Below are 22,634 nucleotides of genomic sequence, written 5' to 3' on the forward strand. Positions count from 1 at the left end.
GTTGAGTTGAAACAGGTGCAACGTATGTACATGTTTTTTTGTTGTGTAAAGAACAGAGACCTGTATACATAGTTGAGACATAGCCTCTGGTAAGCATAAATGCCCCACACTGTAAACCAACTGAAAATCCTAAATTGGTTGTCAGTGTAATTGTTGTACAGTAAGGATTATCCAGTAAATGTTGTCCAATTACAGAAACACACTATTGGGAACTTTGCAAGCACAGTCTGGTTGAATCCTTATCAAGTTCTTATTGGATGTCATCAGTAATCTTTATGGATGCAAGATGTGGGACTATGTATGTGGGGGGAGGGGTGGACTTTGTGTTTTCTGTCAGCATATAAATAAGAGTGTGGGGGAGTACATATATCTCTGTTCCAGAGATACTCTTCGGCATCTGTTTTGTACAGGTAAGGGTAAAACTGCAATAGTTCCAGAGTACTGTACGGTTGCACTCTCGTTAGAGAAAGACAACTGGTGGTGACTTTAACCTGAGAGTTACCATGCTTCAGACAAAACTGAGAAGGTGGACCTTCATGGTGATCTCAGCCATTACAGGAATTTAACTCACACTTGTTGGTGTCACTCAGCATTGCAAACTAGGCATTCAACCAACTGAGCTAACCAACTTCCTTTGTCTCGGTATGTTGTTTACGAATTTGAAGTTCCCAAACCACAACCGCTCACAGTAGATTGTATATGTAGCTGTAAACAGAATAAAAGGTCACAGAAATGGATCTTGATCCCTCTGAAGATCTTTCCAAACCATGCTTCAGCATAATTCTTGGTTTACACTGAGAAGTCACAGGACAAAATGCAAATATTTGCAAACTGCCCTCTGCTGATGTTAAGCAGTGCTGTCCAGTGAAAATTTGTAAGCAAATAAACTCAAAACTCTGAAACAATATAAAACATGGCCAATGTAAAATGTTGCTGAAGTGAAGAGCCCTTTGCTTCAATCATGCAATATGGAGGTTAACAGCAGATAGCTGAGAAGATTTATTAATAAAATAGATCCATAACTATCAACAAAATGAAGCAATTGGTCAAAAACAGACCTTCATTGTAGTGACCTTGATATTCATTACACAGTCTCTGTGGTACTTCCAGAATATTGTGTCAGCCAATACACTCATTGTAAAAGCATTTTGAGATGACGATAGACACTCAGTTTATGACAGTGATATTGGTCAAGTCAGGCATTGTACCAGTCTATATACAATATATATTCTTAATGCAGTTGATAAACTTGGTAACCGATGAACAAAAAAAAACCAAAGAACTGCATATGCTGGAAATCCAGAACAAAAACAGAAATTGCTGGAGATACTCAGCAGATCTGGCAGCATCTGCAGAGAGAAAGCAGAGGTAACATTAGAACTGAGTTCAGAACAAAGGTCACTGGAGTCGAAACTTTAACTCTGCTTTCTCGCCACAGATACACCCAGGCCTGCTGAGTTTCTCCAGACATTTCCTATTTTGCTTTGGTAACAGGTGAGTTTGGGAAGGTGGTTACAATAGTCAAAGAAGCAAAATAGACTCCAATCCACCAAATTAACATATAGACTTCTGGGTTATTAATTCAGTCACATAACTTCTATACTGTACTTACTCCCCATATTTCTGCACGAACATCTTCACTTTGATAAATGTGAAGACAAAAAGTCATTAAAACAAAGGCCTACTTCTGCTTTTGATGAACCCCAAGCATCCCTTCAGCTCGTGCAATGAAATGGACTTGCTGCTGTTAAGGTCACAGTATTCTATAAACTTTCTTGTGCACTTCTTTGGCTTGGCATTCTTCCTCAGGTAAACTTTAAAGGGCCTCAGCTCTTTCTCAGAGATCTCGTTGTTGAAGTCCTTGTCAAGTCTCCCAAAATACCAGCGAATAGCACGATCCTCCAACAGGAAACTAGTAGATCCTTCAGAAACTCTGCAGAGAAGTAGAAGACATTTGTGTATTGGCTGTCACTTATACAATGGTATGCAAAGCAGCATATCCCAAATCTGATTCTTGCCAAATGAAAAAAGGACCTAATCTTAATCAGGCATCCAGATTGCTCTCAGTACTCAACTGTTGCTGGGTCACAATCCCAGAACCTTATGTTAATATGGGAATACCCTCACCACACAGACTGCAGTGGTTCATTAAAAAAACCCACCATTACCCTTTGTAGGCATAATTAGGAATGGGCAATAAATGCTGGCTTGTCACTGACGCTCATCTCCTTACAATAAATTAATTAAAAGCATATTCCTGTTCATGCTTGAATATTAGTCCCATATCTAGACATCCACTATGATATCTCTGTACTTCCTCTTCTTTTCAGCTTTGTCGTTCTTTCTCATTTCTCAACTTTAAAATAATAATGTAGAAAGTGTGAGGAAGAAATAACAATGTGAATTGGACTTCACTGTAGAATAACTCTTTTTGCAATAAAATAGCAAAAGCATGCACCACTGCTGCCTCGCAGCGCCAGAGACCCGGGTTCAATTCCCGCCTCAGGCGACTGACTGTGTGGAGTTTGCACATTCTCCCCGTGTCTGCGTGGGTTTCCTCCGGGTGCTCCGGTTTCCTCCCACAGTCCAAAGATGTGCAGGTCAGGTGAATTGGCCATGTTAAATTGTCCGTAGTGTTAGGTAAGGGTTAAATGTAAGGGTATGGGTGGTTTGCGCTTCGGCGGGGCGGTGTGGACTTGTTGGGCCGAAGGGCCTGTTTCCACACTGTAAAGTAATCTAATCTAAAAAAATTTGTAACAACTAACTTTAACAATTAAATTATAATTTTTGAATGACTACGTACTATGCTTTTGGACATGTTGCCCTTTTTTGTCCTACTTAATGAAACTTGTAAAGATACAACACACTAAAGTTTAGGTGTTTTAATCTAATCTTGCTGAAGGCAGTGTAAATGATTCAGACAACATGCTTGCTATTCATTGAAGGAGTCCTCAAATACAATTGGTACCTACAGAGTACTGCATTGAAGCGAATCTGTTTTATTATCTCATTGACAGTCCAACAGTGTATTACCCAGATATGTTCAAGTGTGTCCAACTCCTTGAACATTTGTTAAAGGTAAAGCAGGAATTACAATATCTTGTAATACCTCCAGATAAGGATAATATTGAATATGATAGTATCCTATGCAAATCCAATTTGAAGTATGCTTTCAGTGAAGTTACATTGGCAGAACAAGAGCAGTTGAGAGGAACTTTGCAAATACATAAAGAAAGAACAACCAGAGAGAGTGCAGAATTACTTCAATGGCACTGTCAACTGTCTGGAACATCTCATCAGAGCTTACCAAAGTTTGAAATGTCAGAACTGAGGAATGAAGCATTTTCCCGTCCTTTGGTTGAAAATTAATTTTCAGAGGGATTGCCAAGAAATGATATCAGCTGTCAGTTTCAAGAACTCCAAGATAAAATATGTGTTGGAAGAAATTCCTGCAGTTTTCCAATGAAACACTTCAAATATAATCCATTTGCAAAGTGCAACCAATTATATGAGTGCAACATTTCCACTTCCTACACCATTTATTCTTATGCCATGTACTGTATGATTGAAGTTATTAGTTTAACAAGAATTTATCCTGAATTAGGGAGATGTTTTGTACTATAAAATCACACTTATAGGCTGTAGATTAGACTGAATTATTTTCACATAGAACCCAATAATTAGGAGAGTTTATTCCAATTGCCAAAGCAGCATTCAGTTGCACAGCTTGAATTTACTATATCATAAAATATACTAGTTTAGCAGCCATTCCAGTAACATTTATTCAATAGCAGTAAACAATAAAGTGAGAACTTTTTGTAGTTGTACAGGGTACCAGGGCATAATGAAAGCTACATGCTTTCCCCTTTAAGCCTTAAAATAGTTGAAGTATACCTTCTCCATGTTGGATGGTAACCAAACTGGTCCATGTCCATGATGAGGGACTTTAGTAATCCTGCCACAAATTCAGTCTTCTTTCCACCAGGACAACCTGAAACATAATAAAGATTAGTGATTCATACCAACATGTTAGCGAGTTTTGAGAAGATTTATAGCTCAGGCTGAGGTTCTGGATGTATGTTTGCTCACTGAGCTGGAAGGCTCATTTCCAGATGTTTCATCACCATACTAGGTAACATCTTCAGTGGGCCTCCAAGCGAAGCACTGTTGATAATTCCTGCTTTTTATTTATATGATTGGGTTTCATTGGGTTGGTGATGTCATTTCCTGTTGTGACATCACTTCCTGTAGTGATGTTATTTCCAGCTCTTTTTCTCAGGGGGTGGTAGATGGGGTCTAACTTGATGTATTTGTTGATAGAGTTTCTGGTTGGAATGCCATACTTCTAGGAATTCTTATGCGTGTCTCTGTTTGGCTTGTTGTAGGATGGATGAATTGTCCCATTCAAAGTGGTGTCCTTCCTTATCTGTATGTAAGAATATGAGTGAGAGAGGGTCATGTCGTTTTATGGCTAGTTGATGTTCATGTTTCCTGGTGGCTAGTTTTCTGCCTGTTTGTCCAATGTAGTGTTTGTTACAGTCCTTGCAACGTATTTTGTAAATAACATCAGTTTTGCTTGTTGTCTATATGGGCTCTTTTAAGTTCATTAGCTGCTGTTTTATTGTGTTGGTGGGTTTGTGGGCTACCATGATGCCAAGAGGTCCGAGTAGTATGGCAGTCATTTCCGAGATGTCTTTGATTTAAGGGAGAGTGGCTAGGGTTTCTGGACATGTTTTGTCTGCTTGTTTGAGTTTGTTGCTGAGAAATCTGTGGACTGTGTTCATTGGGTACCCGTTCTTTTTGAATACACTGTATAGGTGATTTTCCTCTGCTCTGTGTAGTTCCTCTGTGCTGCAGTGTGTAGTGGCTCATTGGAATAATGTTCTACGCAGCTTCGATTGTGGATGTTGGGATGATTGCTTCTGTAGTTCAATGTTTGGTCCATATGTGTTGTTTTCCTGTAGAAGCTGGTTTGAAGCTCCCCATTGGCTGTTCTCTCTGCTGTGACATCTAGGAATGACAGTTTGCTGTTGTTTTCCTCCTCTTTAGTGAATTTTATGCCAGTAAGGGTATTACTGATGGTCTTGAAAGTTTCCTCTAATTTGTTTCGTTTAGTGATGACAAAGGTATCATCCAAGTAGTGGTCCCAAAGTTTGGGTTGGATTGTTGGCAGAACTGTTTGTTCGAGTCTCTGCATTACTGCCTCTGCTAAGAACCCTGATATTGGAGATCCTATGGGTGTTCAGTTAGTTTGTCTGTAAGTTTTGTTGTTAAAGGTGAAGTTTATGGTAAGGCATAGGTCCACTAGCTTCACGATACTGCCCTTGCTGATGGAGTACTGGTGTTTGGTGTATGTGTCTTTGGGTTTTCTAATAATGTAGTCAGTATTTCCTTGGCCAGGTAAATGTTGATTGATGTAAACAAGGCTGTTGTATCAAAGGAGACCATTATTTCATCCTCTTCTATCTTAGTGTCTTTGATGGTCTTCAGGAATTCTTGTGTGGAGTGGATGGAGTGGCGTGAGTCTTCTACTAAGTGTTTTAGTCTTTCATGTAGCTCCTTGGCCAACCTGTAGGTTGGTGTTCCAGGTAGGAACACTATGAGTCTGAGGGGGTTCCTGATTTGTAAATTTTGGGTAATCCGTAGAAGCGCAGTGTGTTGGATCTATGTGGTTTCATTTTTTTGGAAGTCGGTCTTATTTATTTCTCCAGATTTCTGAAGTTCTTTGAGTAGGGCTGTGATTCAGTTTTTTAAATTGTGGGGTTGTGTCTACCGTCATTTGTTGGTAAGTGTTGGTATCTGTAATTAGTGTGTTCGTTTTTTTCAATGTAGTTTCTTCGATTTAGAATGACTGTCAAGCGTCCTTTGTCTGCAGGTAGGATAACAATTGGCATCATGGTAGCCCACAAACCCACAAGCACACTAAAACAGCAGTTAATGAATTTGAAAGAGCCTATACAGATAATAAGCAAAGCTAATGTCATTTACAAAATACCATGCAAGGACTGTAACAAACACTACATTAGACAAACAGGCAGAAAACTAGCCACCAGAATACATGAACATCAACTAGCCACAAAACAATATGACCCTCTCTCACAAGTATCCTTACATTCAGGTAAGGAAGGACACCACTTCGACTGGGACAACACATCCATCCTAGGGCAAGCCAAACAGAGACATGAATGAAAATTCCTAGAAGCATGGCATTCCAACCGGAACTCTATCAACAAACATATCGAATTAGACCCCATCTACCAACCCCTGAGAAAAAGAACAGGAAATGATGTCACCACAGGAAATGACATCACCAACCCAAAGAAATCCAATCATATAAATAAAAAGCAGGAATTATCAACAGTGCTTTGCTCGGAGGCCCACTGCAGATGTTACCTAGTATGGTGATGAAATGTCTGGAAATGAACCTTCCAGCTCAATGAGCAAACCTACATCCAATACCAACATGTTTTAGATTGTCTTCCCTTCATTCCAACTAAACAAACACAGCAGGTAATAAGAATAAAATGAGATCCCACAAACAGCAAATGATATGACCAGTTAATCTAATTAATCTAATTTTAATGGCATTGATAAGGGGACAAGCCTTTGCCGCAATACCAGGAAAACTTGGTATTCTTTAGTGTTATGGACCAGACGAAACCCCCTCAATCTATTCAGAAGATAGTTTAAACACTATTTTTTTTCATGTTTTAAAGGTAAATGTAAGGTGTTGCATTCAGTTGCAATTTAATTGGTTAAACTACTAGATTTAAAGCAAAACACATTTCATTCATCCACAACAGTTAAAATACAACAAAAGAGAAAAGGAATTGGAATAACAACTCTATTGGAAAACTTAACAGAACAATTACTATTACTAGTAATAGTAATACAAAATTAACTGTTCCAATATAGTAACACACAGCTTTGGCAAAAGGCAAATTCAGAAAACAGTTTGCCTTATATGCAGTTCTCCAATCCTGGAATTAATGAATGAATTAGTTTCGTTGTCATGTGCAAGGAAGAACATCAAAAGACAATTCTGAGAGAGATAACTTTAGTTTTTAGGTGTAGCAAAGACAGATGTGGCAAGTTTTTCACAACCCCAGCAACTTCTGTTAAAACCTAAACCAAAGATCCCTGGTACCAAAGCTCGACCACACCCACTCAGGCTGCTTCTAATTTTCCAACTCTCAAAAAAAACTCAAGGCATCCCAAGCTATTTATTCTCTTACACACTGCTCTGCACTTCTCCTTCAATCTGTCTGTTTTTTAAAAAAAGGCCGAAACAACCTCTTAAAGCCATGGCATATTCACATTAGGAATATAGCAGGAGTTATTTTACATCAACTAAATTGGGAATCCAGTTTAATATCTTAATTGAAACTCAGCACCATCCTTCCTGGAATATCAAACTAGATTAAGAACTCAAATCCTTGAGGAAGAGCTTGAACACACAATCTGATAACTGAAGCAGAAGTACAACCATTGAGCTATACTGACACAGGTAAAGGAATGTCAAAGTTAATGTTGTCATATTATCGATATCTCCAGAGGTTGGCTTACCAATGGCTCATGCATCTCTGTTATCATCATGACACTTTTGTAAAAATATCATGCAGGCAATCATCTATTAATACTTTATTCTTTTGTCATAGTCATACTAATTTCTAAATTACAAACCTTGGAGTTTCCTATCTCTGAAAAGGGGAGCCATCTCAGAGATTTTTGACCTTCCAGCACTGCCACAATCAGGTGTCTGGTTACTGCAAAGAATGGGAGAGTAAGTTGAAATCCTCTGGTTTAAATATTAATTTCAAAAGCTTCAGATTTTAAGGTGCCTGCTAGATTCTGCTGCTCATATTTCAATGTAATTCTTTTCTATTTTGAGCTGTTCAACTCATTTCTTTCTGATTCCTGAGACTCAAATAAAGCTGTGAATCTGCACTTTTAACCAACGGATAAATCATCCAGTAAAGATATGGTGTCCTGCTTTTGCAAAAAAATTATGAAAGTAAAAAAGCATCATCAGCACCTTCTGAAAAGCAATTACAGATGTATAATAAATACTGGCCTTGCCATTGACACCCACATCCCATAAGTGAGTAAAACAAATTGCACTCCTCTTATGGCATATTGTACTGCATGCTATTCTTGTTACTAGTGGCTGTTCCTCCCAAAACAAAACTTCTTTGTAAATAATATTGACCCAGCTGTTTCTTCCATGATGATTTTGAAATTGGAGAGAATAACTGCAGATCAGTGGTTGTCTTGAAACTAAGTATGTGACCTTAATAGGAACAACTTACACAACATTGCCTAAGCTTTAGTTAAACATCAAGTTGCTTCATGGGAATGCAATGATAAAATCTGACACTGAACCACATAATGAGACAATTAGGATATGACATCAATAAAGTATGTCTCGGGGAGATTTTTAAAGGAGCAAACTGTAAACTCACTGGGTATTTCACCTGAGGCCTGCAATGGAGGAGGTGCACCTTTTCACTTGGATGAGAGATTGAATTTCAAACAACATAATTCATTCTCCTGGAATTAGAATTATAGAATGGAGATAATTTATGGATTTCAATACTTAGAAACATTTATTCTCAGACTTTTATATTTGCAACTATTTTCCCTCAACTCAGATATAATGCTGATTAAAAGGAGAATAAACTTCTACAAAAGTTTGATCTTTGATCTTCCTTTTATGATGTATTCATACTGCCTCATCCTTGACACACTGCCAATCTCAGTAAGACTACTGCCATTTGAAGTTTGTCTTAGTCCTGTTTATCTAGTGTAGCGCTCACCGTGCAGTTGTGCCTTGGATCGGATGTCCTGAATCAACTCGAACACACCAACAGTATCCAGTAGCTTGGTGGCACTGCACCTGTTTGTATAATCCATTTGAGCTGCACTGTGGAACAAAGGCTCCCTCGTACTGATGCTGTTTTGCTTCTTCGATGGCAGATCGACGTTCCTGGTCACATGACACTGGCTGGTCTAATGAGGGAAGAAAACTTAGAGTTTAAAATGACACTTTAAGCCACCATTAAAAACGTTTATTATGACCTTTTCATTTCTCTTCACTCTTCTGACCCCATCCCATTACTCATGCTGAGATTTACTTGTCCTCCAGGAACTCATCCAAGCATCAGTGGCCCATTAATGTTTAGATATCAGCAGGGTAATTTATTATGTAGACATCACAGACTGTGTTTTCAGAATGCTTCCAAACGAAATAAAATAAAGAATATTTGAGTGATGCGTCGATTAATTTCTATAAGTATCAGTCTTATGACACAATTAGATGGTAAGGGACAGGGAAAGGGGCAATTAGATCTTGGGACACAGTAGTTAGAAGTAAACAATTAAGCTTTCAACAATGACAGCTTATATTTATATAACATATTTAATGAAACATCCCATGTTGTTTCACAGAGCATTATACAACAAAGTATGATGCTAAGCCATATAAGGAGATAATCAGTTAGAGGTGCAAAAGCTCAGTCAAAAACATAGGTTTTAAGGAGCATCTTAAAGGAGGAAAGTGAATTAGGGAGTTGGCGATGTTTAGGAAGTTAATTTCAGAGCTTGGAGCCCAGGCAACTGAAGGCATGGCACCAGTGGTGAAACAATTAAAATTGATGACCACAAGAAACAGAATTAAAGGAGCATAGATAAAAACAGAAAATGGGAGAAAAAGTAGGCATTTGGCCATTCAAACCTACTCTGCCATTCAGCATGGTCATAATTGATCATCTAACCCTTTCCTGCTTTTTACAATATCCTTTGATCCCTTTAGCCCTTAGAACTATATCTAACTCCTTCCTGAAAACATTGAATGTCTTGGTCTCAACTATTTTCTGTGGCAGAGATTTCCACAGGTTCACCACTGTCTGGGTGAAGAAATTTCTCTTCATCTCAGTCCTAAATGGCCTTACCCTAAGCCTGTATTCTTAAAATATGACGCCTGGTTCTGAACTCTCTGGTCATTGAGAACATCCTTCCTGCATTTACATTGTCTGATCATGTTAGAATTTTATAGGTTTCTATGAGATCTCCTTCATTTTCTAAACTCCAGTGAATATAGTCCCAACTGGTCTAGTCTGTTTTCATACATGAGTCCTGAATAAAAACTAAGCAAATTAGCATTATTTCTGATACATTATTCTGCCCAAAATGCTAGCTATTTTGGCATGGATAACTAATAATTTGTATGTGAATTGCTTTGAGAAATTTGAGTCTTAATGGCTGCAAAATACATAAAAGCAAATCATTCTTTTAAAATGCTATTTATTATGATACACTTCCTCTGATTCCTGCTAAATTCAAATGTCCCCCATCTCCCTCCAACCTCCTTACTTGAGAGGTACCTTGGGATGTATTACTTGTTTTAAATGGTAGCATATACAACACCCTGTGATCGTAAGGAAGAGTTGGCAATCATTGGACTCACTTACCTAGCTTGGCACTGCGGTTTGATTTGGCATCTCTAGTGAATAGAAACCATAGGGCTGGATATGTCAGTTCTGAACAAAGGAAAATATTGAAACAGGATAAGGCATCTACATTGCTTATTATTATTATCCAATATTTTATTAAGCTTTACACATGTAGAACAATCCCAGGTTCAATCCCCAGTCTTTGCTTAACAAATTGTTCCATTTTAGGTGAAACAACCTTGACTCAAGGAGAGGGAAAGAAGCAAGAAGATAGGATACCATTCCTCATTGGTCTCTAATGATCAATGACTGACAAAAACTCATGGGTTAAAATTGGATGAATAGTAAATTCCTTATTTCAATGCTTATAGAATTGCTATACAGTTGCACTCCATCATCAAGCCACATCTTTGAGAGGAGAAAATTGGAGGGAGAAAATATAATATTTATATGTTTTAATCTTCTTTTCACCTTTGTATTCATTTCCTTTTCCAATATTCATCTCTCATGTACATGCATGATGTGTTTTGTTTCTCATGAACTCAGTATGGTAACTTCCTGATTTACATCCAACAAAGAGCCTCACTAATTGGGAGCCTTTACTGGAAATTTGGGTGCTTATGATTTTCAGACTATATCCAAGTATAGATTCATTAAAGCACGGGCATCATGGAAATAGGTGGTATGTTTACAGGTGGGGGTAACCATTCATGGAAGTCTTCCACAGTTGACTTTCGATCCAATTTGACAAGGTTCTAATTTAGTTTCAGTGTGAGTATCTTGCAGATTCCACCTGTGATGCATGAATTTCCCCTTTTCCTTCATGTTCCCATTTCCCTTTCCATTGCTGTCCCTGTGGCTCCAATGACCATTTCATTAAACAGTGAATGAATAAGTGCTAGGAAGGTAAACAATAGGTCATAAGGTATGTGTGTCTGTGTAAGCTCAAAAGCATCTGGAGTTGGTGTTTGTGTGTCCCTGCTTGCAAAGTAACCTAGCGGAAACATTCTTTTTATGTTTCCCTGAGCAACAAAGTAAAGCACTGAAAGGCTAAAGTGCTGGTGGTCAATTAATGCCAAGTTGTATGAATGAACGGTCAAGAAGGATGGTAGCCATGAAGCATACAGGGACATCAAGAAGCAGTTGTACAATGGCCAGGACAAGTTTTCCACAAGCTTCAGCAGCCAAGTTCCTGCTCTAATTTTCAAGTCAAGAATTTGTGCTGTGTAGTTTCTCAGGAGAGGAGAATTGGCAGTGGCATAAGGTGAATTGCGGCTTTAATGAAATGCAAATGTGTGAAAATAGAGGTACTAACAGCTGTATTATGAAATTCTGAAGTCATGATTTGTGGCTTAAGAAAAATCAGGAGTTTTTCTCAACATGAGGGTGGCGCGGTGGCTCAGTGGTTAGCACTTCTGCCTAACAGTGCCAGGGACCTGGGTTCAGTTCTTGCCTCGAATGATTGCCTGTGTAGAATTTGCACATTCTCCCCATGTTTGCATGTGTTTCCTCTGGGTGCTCTGGTTTCCTCCCACAATCCAAAGATGTGCAGGTTAGGTAAATTGCCCATAGTGTTAAGTTCATTAGTCAGAGGGAAATGAGTCTAGGTGGGTTAATGTTCAGAGGATCAGTGTGGACTTGTGGGGCTGAATGGCCTGTTTCCACACTGTAGATAATCTAATCAAAAATCACATTTCTTTTTCATTCTCCCCCTCACAGCCCCAACTTTCACACCATTGTTCATGTGACACAAGGGAGGGGTAAATTCCTCCCAAAGTTTCCAATATACAGTACCATCTTTGCAACAGCATCTCTTGTGCCTGCCAGGTAGACATTGAATCCCTATAGTATGGAAACAGACCATTTGGCCCAACACGTCCACTCTGAGCCTCAGAAGAGTAACCCATCCAGACCATTTTCCCTACCCTATTACTCTACATTTACCCCTGACTAATGCACCTAACCCACACATTCCTGAAAACTATGGGCAATTTAGCATGGTCAATTCACCTAACATCTTTGTGATTGTGGAAGGATACCAGAGCAACCAGTGAAAATCCACATAGACAAGGGGAGAATGTGCAAACTCCACACAGACAGTTGCCCGAGGGCCAGAATCGAACCTGGGTCCCTGGTGCTGTGAGGCAGCAGTGCTAACCACTGAGCCACCATGCCACACTGTTGATCTTCAAATCTATTTTGTCACACCCATTTGATCTAAAGCTAAGAGTCACTAACCCAAATTTGGGTACGGTTGTTATGCAATTGGACTAAGTAATTCAGATTTCTGCATTATTTATCCAGGTAAAATACAAATTCAGATTCCACCATGCCAGCATAAAATAACTGAATTCAATTCAAAATAGAAATACATAACTGGAATTAGTAAAACTGTACATGGTATTTTTGTTGCCAAAACTAAACTGGTTCCTGAATCAACTTTAGGAAGGGAAATCAATTGTTCTTACCTGTTCTCAATTTATATGATCCATACCAGTGGTGATTAACTGCACTTATAAGTTGCTTAACAAGACATTCAGGAGCATTAAAATGTTTATGGGCAACAAAAATCGCCTTGCCAGTGACATACATTGAAAATGATGACCTTCTGTTTGAATGTTACTTTCATTCTGGGTGAGTAGAGAAATCACAGAAACTTCACCTGGATTTTTGGAGATTAGCAGTGCATCTTTATGTCTGTCCTCAACAGGTCTCTGCTTGTGATGATCCAGTGCTTCACCTGCAAGGAGAATAATTAATTAAAAGAAGGTTTTTTTTTTTGAAATTAACTCTGATGCCTCTGGATTGATTGTGGTTGGGTGCATATGTCAACTCAGTTACACGAGTTACAAAAATCCTTCTGTCTCATGACCCAACTAACCTTTCAGTTAATTTGCCGGCCAAAATCAAAGATGCAACCCATTTTATGCATATAAGACAGGATTCGTCTGCCGTTATATTAGGAGGGTGGGAGAAGACCAGAGATCCTGAAGTTGGAGAGTGACTTGGCTGACCAACCCAACACCTTGGAGTTTGCTTTTTCCTTCCTTCAGTCTCCAGTTTGAGGAATGTATTAGATAAACCATACAGCTGAGGAAAGCCAGCAACCAGAGATTGGCCACATCCACTGAAGAGGCAGAGTGACCATTACCCCAGGAACACCTGCTAACTGATGGAGACCTGGAACCAAACAACTGATCTTGTGCAGGTGGTGCTGGATGCCATGGGAGGATCTCAAAAGGGCCAAGAAAAAAAGAGGAGAAAATAAAAACTTGTTTGAAACAGCCATACTCTTAAAACCAAACGTTGTCGTTTTAGATTGCCAGCAAATAATACAGACAATGTTTAAAAGAACGTCATGTCTGGAACAGTAACTTAAATTATCTTCTTTTGAAATGTATGGGGAAAAGATTTCCAGGCTTGGTCCCTTTCCTGTCTTTGTAGATCAATGCTGGACTGTTACTTGGAATACTACAGAAGAGGCATTCAGATTGGCCAAGAAAAATAATAGGTCTGAGAACCAGTTTAGAATTCAGCAAAGAAGGACCAAGGGATTGATTAAGAAAGGGAAAACACAGTACAAAGGTAAGCTTGCATGGAACATAAAGGCTGACACAAAGAGTTTCTGTCGGTATGTAAAGAGAAAGAGATTGGTGAAGACAAGTGTAGGTCCCCTACACATAGAAATGGGAAAATTAGTAGTAGAGGACAAAGAAATGGCTGAGCAACTGAATACATACTTTGGTTCTGTCTTCACAAAAAAGGACACAAATTAGATACCAGAAATGTTGGAGAATGCATGATTTAATGAGAGGGAAGAACTGAAGGAGGTCAATATTAGTAGAGAAATGTTGAGAAAATTGAGGGGTCTGAAGCTGAATAAATCTGCAGAACCTGATAGTCTACATCCCAGGGTATACATTCTTAGAAATAGCGGATACATTAGTGGTCATCTTCCAGGATTCTATAAACTCTGGTACAGTCCCTGCAGATTGGAGGGTAGCTAATGTTACTCTAATATTCAAAAAGTGAAGAAGAGAGAAACCAGGGATTTAGAGACTAGTATGCCTAACATTGGTCATGAGGAAAATTCTTGAATCTATTCTCAAGGACTATGTAGCGGAGCATTTAGAAAGCAGTGGCAGTGACACTGTCATATAAAGCTCCGAAAGGATTTAAGCAAGCCATTCTAGCGTGCATTCCATAACTCACATTGTAAATTAAAGCTGCACTTTAATATCTTTTTTTAAATTTATTTATTCATTCTGTGGGATGTGGGTGTTGTTGGCTGGCCAGCATTTATTGCCTGTCCCTAGTTGCCCTTAAGAAGATGGTGGTGAGCTGCCTTCTTAAACTGCTGCAGTTCACCTGCTGTGGGTTGACCCACAACAACATTAAGGAGGGAATTCTAGGATTTTGACCCAGCAACCATGAAGGTACTGCGATATATTTCCATGTCAGGGTGGTGAATGGCTTGGAGAATGTGATGATGCTGCTTCTTTAACAAGGTTATACTGTCCTTCGCTTTTTCTTCAGTGAGGTCATAAAAGCAACGATTCTGAAAAGTCTAGGTTTGAAGGGTTTTAGGGCCAATTTGATTATAGCTAACAGAAACTGCCTCCGACAAAAGGCTTTCAAGTTTACAAAAAGGACATACAATGAAAGGGAAGTGGTCAGTTTTTCCAGCTCAGGCAGAAGGCTGGAAGAATTCAGCAAGCCAGGCAGCATCAGGAGATGGAGAAGTCGCGATTCGGATGTAACCTTTCTTAAAAACTGAAGAAGGGTTACACCTGAAACGTCGACCTCTCCACCCCCTGATGCTGCCTGGCTTGCTATGTTGTTCTAGCCTCCTGCCTGTCAACTTTGGATTCCAGCATCTGCAGTTTTCTTGTCTATACCCAAGTTTTTCTAGCTCAGCTTTTCTTTGGTTTGGTTTGGTTTGGTTTCGTTTTTTTTTTAGCAGTCTGGCTGTTCACTGAAAGCAGGCCACCAGTCAGTTTGAGGCTGCTGGTCCAAGAAACAGCTATATGGAAGAAGGTATTCCATGCTGAGTTCCTCTGCCATCTCTCTCCTTTAAGACCCTGTGTTTGATTTTACCTTTTTTGCCAAGGGTATTTAAGGGAATTGTTGCATAATTAAGTTGGGATATCTGTTGGGTTTTCGGATAGGTTAAGTTATTCTGTTTTGTTTGTGTTTTATTCAGTAATCATGTAAATACATTCTGTTTTGTTTAAAACTAAGTGGTTGGGCCAGCTGTGTCTCTCCTGGAATATCCACTGTACACCTGCTTAAACAACTAGCAAAGTTAGAGTCTGGGTTACCTCCTTGAAATGTTTTGAGGGGGTCTGACCTAGTTCATAAAGAGGGGATCTTGAAGATGGTGGTGTTCCCATGTATCTGCTGCCCTTGTCCTTCTAGATGAAAGTGGTCATGAGTTTGCAAGATGCTGTCTGAGGATCTTTGGTGAATTTTTGCAGTGCATCTTGTAGTTGGTACACACTGCTGCTACTGAGCATCAGTGGTGGAGGGAGTGGATGCTTGTGGATGCAGTGCCAACCACGTGGGCTGCTTTGTCCTGGATGGTGTCAAGCTTCTTGAGTGTTATTGGAGCTGCACTCTTCCAGACAAGTGGGAAGTATTCCATCACAATCCTGATTTTGTCTTGTAGAAGCTGGACAGTCTTTGGGAGATGAGTTATGTGCCACAGTATTCCTAGCTTCTGACCAGCTTTTGTAACCACTGCGTTTATGCAGTGAGTCCAGTTGAGTTTCTGATCGATGAAAACTCCCAGAATATTGATATTGGTGGATTCAGTGATGGTAACACCATTGAATGTCAAAGGACAGTGGTTAGATTGTCTCTTGTTGGGGATGGTCATAGCCTGGCGTTTGTGTAGCACAAATGTTATTTGCTACTTGTCAGCCCAAGCCTGGATATTGTACAGATCTTGTTGCATTTGGACATGGACTGCTTCAGTATCTGAGAAGTTGCAAATGGTGCTGAACATTATGCAATCATTTGCAAACATCACCACATCTGACCTTATGATGGAGAGATTAGATTAGATTAGATTACAGTGTGGAAACAGGCCCTTCGCCCCAACAAGTCCACACCGACCCGCCGAAGCAAAACCCACCCATACCCCTACATTTACCCCTTACCTAACACTACGGGCAATTTAGTATGGCCAATTCATCTGACCCTGCACATCTTTGGACTGTGGGAGGAAACCGGAGCATCCGGAGGAAACCCACGCAGACACGGGGAGAACATGCAAACTCCACACAGTCAGTCGCCTGAGGCGGGAATTGAACCCGGGTCTCTGGCACTGTGAGGCAACAGTGCTAACCACTGTGCCACCGTGCCGCCCATAATGGTCATTGATGAATCAGCTGAAGATGGTTGGGCCTAGGACACTACCCTGAGAACTCCTGCAGAGATGCTCTGGAGCTGAGTTGACTGACCTCCAACAGCCACGACCATCTTTCTCTGTATCAGGTATGGCTCCAACCACTGGAGAGTTTTCCCCCTGGCACCCATTGATTTCAATTTTGCAAGGGCTCCATGATGCCTCATTCAGTTGAATACAGCCTTGATGTCAAGGGCTGTCACTCTTACCTCACCTCTGAAATTCACCTCTTTTGTCCATATTTGAACCAAGACAATGAAATCAGGAGCTGAGTGGCTCAGGTGAAACTGAAACTGGGTGTCACTGAACAGATTATTGCTAAGTAGGTGCTGTCTGATAGTACTGTTGATAACATCTTCGATTTCTTTACTGATGATAGACAGTAGACTGATGGGCGGGATTTGGCTGGGTTGGATTTGCCCTGCCTTTTATGTACAGAATATACTTGGGCGATTTTCCACATGGTCAGGTAGATGCCAGTGTTGTAATTGTATTGGAACAGCTTGGCTAGAGGATCGGCAAGTTCTGGAGCACACATCTTCAGTACAATTGCTGGAATTTTGTCATGGCTTGTAGCTTTTGCAGTATCCAGTGCCTCCAACCATTTCTTAGTATCATATGGCATGAATCGAATTGGCTGAACACTGGTGTCTGTAATTCTGGGGACCACTGGAGGAGGTCAAGATGGATAATCCACTCGACACTTCTGGCTGAAGATTACTGTGAAAACTTCAGCCTCATCTTTGGCACTGATGTGCTGGGCTCTTCCACCGTTGAGGTTGGGGATAGTTGTGGAGCCTCCTCGTCCACTGCCATTCACAACTGGATGTGGCAGAACTGCAGAGCTTAGATTTGATCTGTTTGTTGTGGGATCGCTTAGCTCTATCTATCACTTGTTGCTGATGTTGCATGCAAGTAGTCCTGTTTGGTGGCTTCACCAGGTTGACACCTCATCTTCAGGTATATCTGGTGCTGTTCCTGGCATGTCTTCCTGCACTCTCCATTGAACCAAGGTTGACTCCCTGGCTTGATGGTAATGGTTGAGTGGGGGATATGCCAGGCCACAAGGTTACAAATTGTGCTGGATACAATTGTGCTGCTGTTGCTGGCCCACAGAAAGTCATGGATGCCTGTTCTTGAGTTGCTATATCTGTTCAAGGTCTGTCCCATTTAGCACAGTGATTGTGCAACACAATGTGATGGAGGTCATTCTCAATGTGAAGGTGGAACATCGTCTCCACAAGGACTGTGCGGGGCCACTCTTACTGATACTGTCATGGACAGATGCATCTGCAGCTGGCAGGATGAGGTCAAATATGTTTTTCCCTCTTGTTGGTTCCCTTACCACCTGCCACAGAGCCAGTACTGCAGCTATGTCCTTTAGGACCTGACCAGCTCAATCAGTACTACTGTTGGTGAGCCATACTTGGTGCTGGACATTGAGTCACATGTAGGCCAGACCCTCCCTGAAGGACATTAGTGAGCCAGATGGGTTTTTCCGACAATCGACAATGGTTTCATGGTCATCAGTAGATTTTAATTGCAGATTTTATTTTATTGAATTCAAATTCCACCAACTGCCATGGCAGGATTTGAACCTGAGCCCCCCAAGTCTTATCTGGGTCTCTGGATTAATAGTCTAGCAAGAAAACACTCGGCCAATCTAGATCTACATCTAGAAAATCTAGTCATTTTCTTTTTGAAATTTCCAACCGGAACTCTATCAACAAACACATCGAGTTAGATCCCATCTAACACCCCCTGAGAAAAAAAACAGGAAATGACATCACACAAAATGACATCACCAACCCAAACATATAAATAGAAAGCAGGAATTATCAGCAGTGCTTCACCCTGAGGCCTACTGAAGATGTTACCTAGTACGGTGATAAAACATCTGGAAATGAACCTTCCAACTCAGCAAGCAAACCTATGTCCAGAACCTCAACCTGAGCTACAAATCTTCTCAAAACTCACTATTTCCTGTCACTTAATTTAGTAAATATTGCTTTTCTCAAAGAGCTAAATGTTGTTTATGGGATTTTGCAGTTTGCAATTTGGCCAGTTACCTACAGTACAACAATTCCTTCACTTCAAAAGAACTTCATTGGCTGTCAAGCACTTTTGAATATCCTGAGGACATAAAAATGAGATATATATGCATGTTTTTCATTTATCTTTCATAAAGAGGAGCCATCTGCATGAAAATGTATGCAACAAAATTTTAATCATTTGCTCACAAACACACAGTTATATAGCACAAATTGCACTGTTATGAAACATACAGTTATCTTTGAGCGATCTCTCAGCCAAAATCATTATTTTGTTCTTTAGGTGTATGATATGCATATACAAAAACAGTCTCCTCTCCTAAGAGGCAAAGTTAAAAGTCTGCATACCTTTACCTGTGTTGCGAATCAGAGTCCTTGTGGTGGGTCGAAGCTTTATTCCTTGTTCTGGGATTAGAGAAGAAAATAATCGAAAAGACACTATTATTGACGTTAGTATTATCTATTCTACTCATGCTGTTGGATGAATGGCCAAAAACATAGAGCAGCCTTTAAAGATAAAATGGAAAGGGCTTGTATAATTCCGTTTTGATGCCGCAACTCAAATATTATCATCTTTTTCCTTCCTCCTGTCCAGAAGCACCATTTACTAGAAACCACTTTGCACCATTGTTCCACAAAATATCTCAAAAATGTAGTGCAACAATTCAATTATATCACACTGTTAGGCCACCAAAGCACTTTTAAGCTTAATCATTTTACAGCTGCTTTCACAACAACTTGCATTTATATAGTGCCCTTAACATAGTAAAAAGTTTATCAGCACCATTTTCTGGCAAACCTTGACACCAAGTCACACAAGCAGCTATTAGAATTAGTGATAAAATCATGGTCCAAAATGTAAGTTTTACAGAATATCTTATAAGGTCAAAAGCTGGAGAGACTTGGGTTTAGACAGCCAAAGCTTTGACTGCTAATGGTAGAACAATAAAAGTCAGGAAAACAGATTTTGAGGAAAGCAGCAATCTCGGAGGCATGATAAAATGTAAAAGTGCCGTGTACCTAAAGAAGTCAATGTTGTACTTCAAATAAAATTTGTTGATTTTAATGACTGAGAGTAGTCACCTAAGTGGATATTGGGAAGTTGTTTTCAAGAGAGAGTCAGAGATGGAAGGGTTTAGGTAGAGAATTTCATAATTTATTATTGTGGTGGTGAAGGATTTGCCAGTATTGGTTTAATGAAAATCTTTAAATCTGAAAACTGTACTCTAGTTGATTTGTAATGGAAATTCAGTTTACATAAGTGGTTAAAGTGTAAGTATTATTTTATAGCATTAACAACCTCTTCATTACCACCATAAATGTATTCAGCTTGTAACTGAACAAATAAATTATTTTAAAACATTCTTTAATTATTTTCCATTCAATTCATTGAGCCCATCAGGTTGAAGAACATTACTGTTGCAGTCAAATACTTTTCCATTTCAGATGAGGGGCAACCTTTTTGTTTTACAGAGTGTGGTTTGTGTGTGGAACGAACTTCTGGAGGAGATGATGGATGCAGGTACAGTTGCAATATTTAAAAGACATTTGGATAAATACATGAATAGAAAAGGTTTGGAGGGATATGGGCCAAATGCAGGCAAATAGGACAAGTTGGAATGAATGGTCTGTTTCTATGCTATATCACTCTATGACTCTATTTCTGTATGACATCTCAATCTCCTTATCGATTACTCAGATATGTTAGAGCTATGGTTCCACTATTTGACTAATACTGTGCCTTAGCCAGTGCTCCCTCACTGCACTTGTGAACTTTTCCCATGCTAGCATTAAATTGACTTCTTTAATTAATGCCACAGAAATATAGAATTGCTACAACACAAAGAGGTCATTTGACTCATAATGTCCATGCGAGCTGTCAAACTGGCAATTTATTTAGTACCTACCTTCTTCCCATTACCCACACATTCTTCTTTTTCAGATAATAATTAAATTTTCTTTGAGTGCCTCAATTGAACCCATAGCTGGTGAACACACTTAGGCAGCAATTTTCAGATCTTAACTACTTGCTGGATGTAAAGGTTATTCCTCATGTCCTCTTGGCTTCTTTTGGCAGTTACCTTAAATTTGAGCCTTTTCATTTTCAGTCATTCCATCAGTAAGAACAATTTTGTCATTTCTATTCTGTCCAAACCCCTCAACTTTGAATGTCTAAAATTTCCTCTAACCTTCTCTTCTGCATAGAAAACAGTCTCAACTAATCCAATCTATCTGCATAATTGAACTTCAACGGCATGATAGCTCAGTGGTTAGCACGGCTGCCTCACAGCGCCAGGGATCCAGGTTCGATTCCAGCCTTCGGTGACTGTCTGTGTGGAATTTGCACATTCTCCCCGTGTCTGCGTGGGTTTCCTCTGGGTGCTCCAGTTTCCTCCCCAGTCCAAAGATGTGCAGGTCAGGTGAATTGCCTGTAGTGTTAGGTGCAATAGTCAGGGATGAATGTAGGGGAATGGGTCTGGGTGGGTTGTTCTTCAGAGGGTCGTGTGGACTTGTTGGGCCGAAGGGTCTGTTTCCACACTGTAGGGAATATGATCTGATCTGAACATCCCTGGAATCTTTCTTGAAACTCTTTTTTGAACTTTCTCTACAGCTTTCACATCTTTCTAAAGTGTGGCACTGAGAACTGAATGCAAAACTCCTACTGAGGTAAAACCAGTATTTTGTGCAAGTAAAACATAACTTCCTTGCTGTTGTATTCTATTCCCCTTTTAATAAAGCCTAAGATATTGGAAGCATTACTACTGCTCTCAACTCTCCTGCTACCTTCAAAATCAAAGCTCCCAGATACTCATATCCTTCTGCTCCTGTAACTCTTTTAGAATTGTACTCTTAATGAGAGCTTCATTATTCCTTCTACCAAAATGAATCACTTCACATTTCTTTGCTTGGAATTTCATCTGTAACTTGTCCGCTTAGGTAATTAACCTATCCAAGTCCTTCAGATATCTCGACTATCCTCCTCAAAGTTCATAAATCTTCCAAATTTCATATCATTTGAAATTATACCATGTACACCAAGGTCTGGGTCATAAAAATAAAACATGAAGAGCAAACAACCCAACATTAAGCCCTGGGGAACTCCAGTGCAAGCCTTCAATCTGAAAAAAATCCATTAACCACTTTAAAAATAGAAAACGCTCGAGAAATCAGCAGGTATGGCAGCATCCGTAGAGAGAAAGTAGAGTCAACATTTCAGGTCCTGAGACTCTTCTTTAGATCTGCACCATTCTGAAGAGTCACTGGACCCAAAACATTGACTCTGCATTCTCTCCACAGATGCTGCCACACCCACTGAATCTCTCCAACAATTTCTGCTTTTGTTTCAGATTTCTAGGATTTGCAGTTCTTTGTTTTTTTCCATTAGCCATTACTGTTTCTTGTCAGTCAACCAATTTCACATGCATGTTGCTACTGATTCTTTAATTTCATGAGCTGTAACTTGGCTGACTTGTTTATTGGAGGAGAAAGTGAGGTCTGCAGATGCTGGAGATCAGAGCTGAAAATGTGTTGCTGGAAAAGCGCAGCAGGTCAGGCAGCATCCAGGGAACAGGAGAATCGACGTTTCGGGCATAAGCCCTTCTTCAGGAATGAGGAAAGTTTGTCCAGCAGGCTAAGATAAAAGGTAGGGAGGAGGGACTTGGGGGAGTGGCGTCGGAAATGTGATAGGTGGAAAGAGGTAAAGGTGAGGGTGATAGGTCAGAC

The 22,634-nt window shown here is 39.9% G+C and overlaps 1 protein-coding gene across 2 annotated transcripts in view; it reads right to left on the bottom strand.

Moving 5' to 3' along the window:
- Nucleotides 1-986: 986 nt before the first annotated feature.
- LOC122542753 (SPARC-related modular calcium-binding protein 1-like) overlaps nt 987-22,634 on the bottom strand; it is a 98,608-nt gene continuing 76,960 nt past the window's right edge. The window contains exons 6-12 of one of the 2 annotated variants that reach the window (XM_043680755.1): nt 19,266-19,316; nt 13,114-13,191; nt 10,470-10,538; nt 8,817-9,009; nt 7,684-7,766; nt 3,895-3,991; nt 987-1,933 (exon numbers count right to left, since the gene is read on the bottom strand). In XM_043680755.1, coding sequence (XP_043536690.1) covers nt 1,669-1,933; nt 3,895-3,991; nt 7,684-7,766; nt 8,817-9,009; nt 10,470-10,538; nt 13,114-13,191; nt 19,266-19,316 — 836 coding nt within the window. In that variant the 3' untranslated portion in view covers nt 987-1,668. Of the gene's footprint in view, nt 1,934-3,894; nt 3,992-7,683; nt 7,767-8,816; nt 9,010-10,469; nt 10,539-13,113; nt 13,192-19,259; nt 19,317-22,634 lie in introns of both variants that reach the window. The other variant, XM_043680754.1, reaches the window with a different exon arrangement.

This window comes from Chiloscyllium plagiosum, chromosome 41 (assembly GCF_004010195.1).
Source record: "Chiloscyllium plagiosum isolate BGI_BamShark_2017 chromosome 41, ASM401019v2, whole genome shotgun sequence".
NCBI lineage: Eukaryota > Metazoa > Chordata > Chondrichthyes > Orectolobiformes > Hemiscylliidae > Chiloscyllium > Chiloscyllium plagiosum.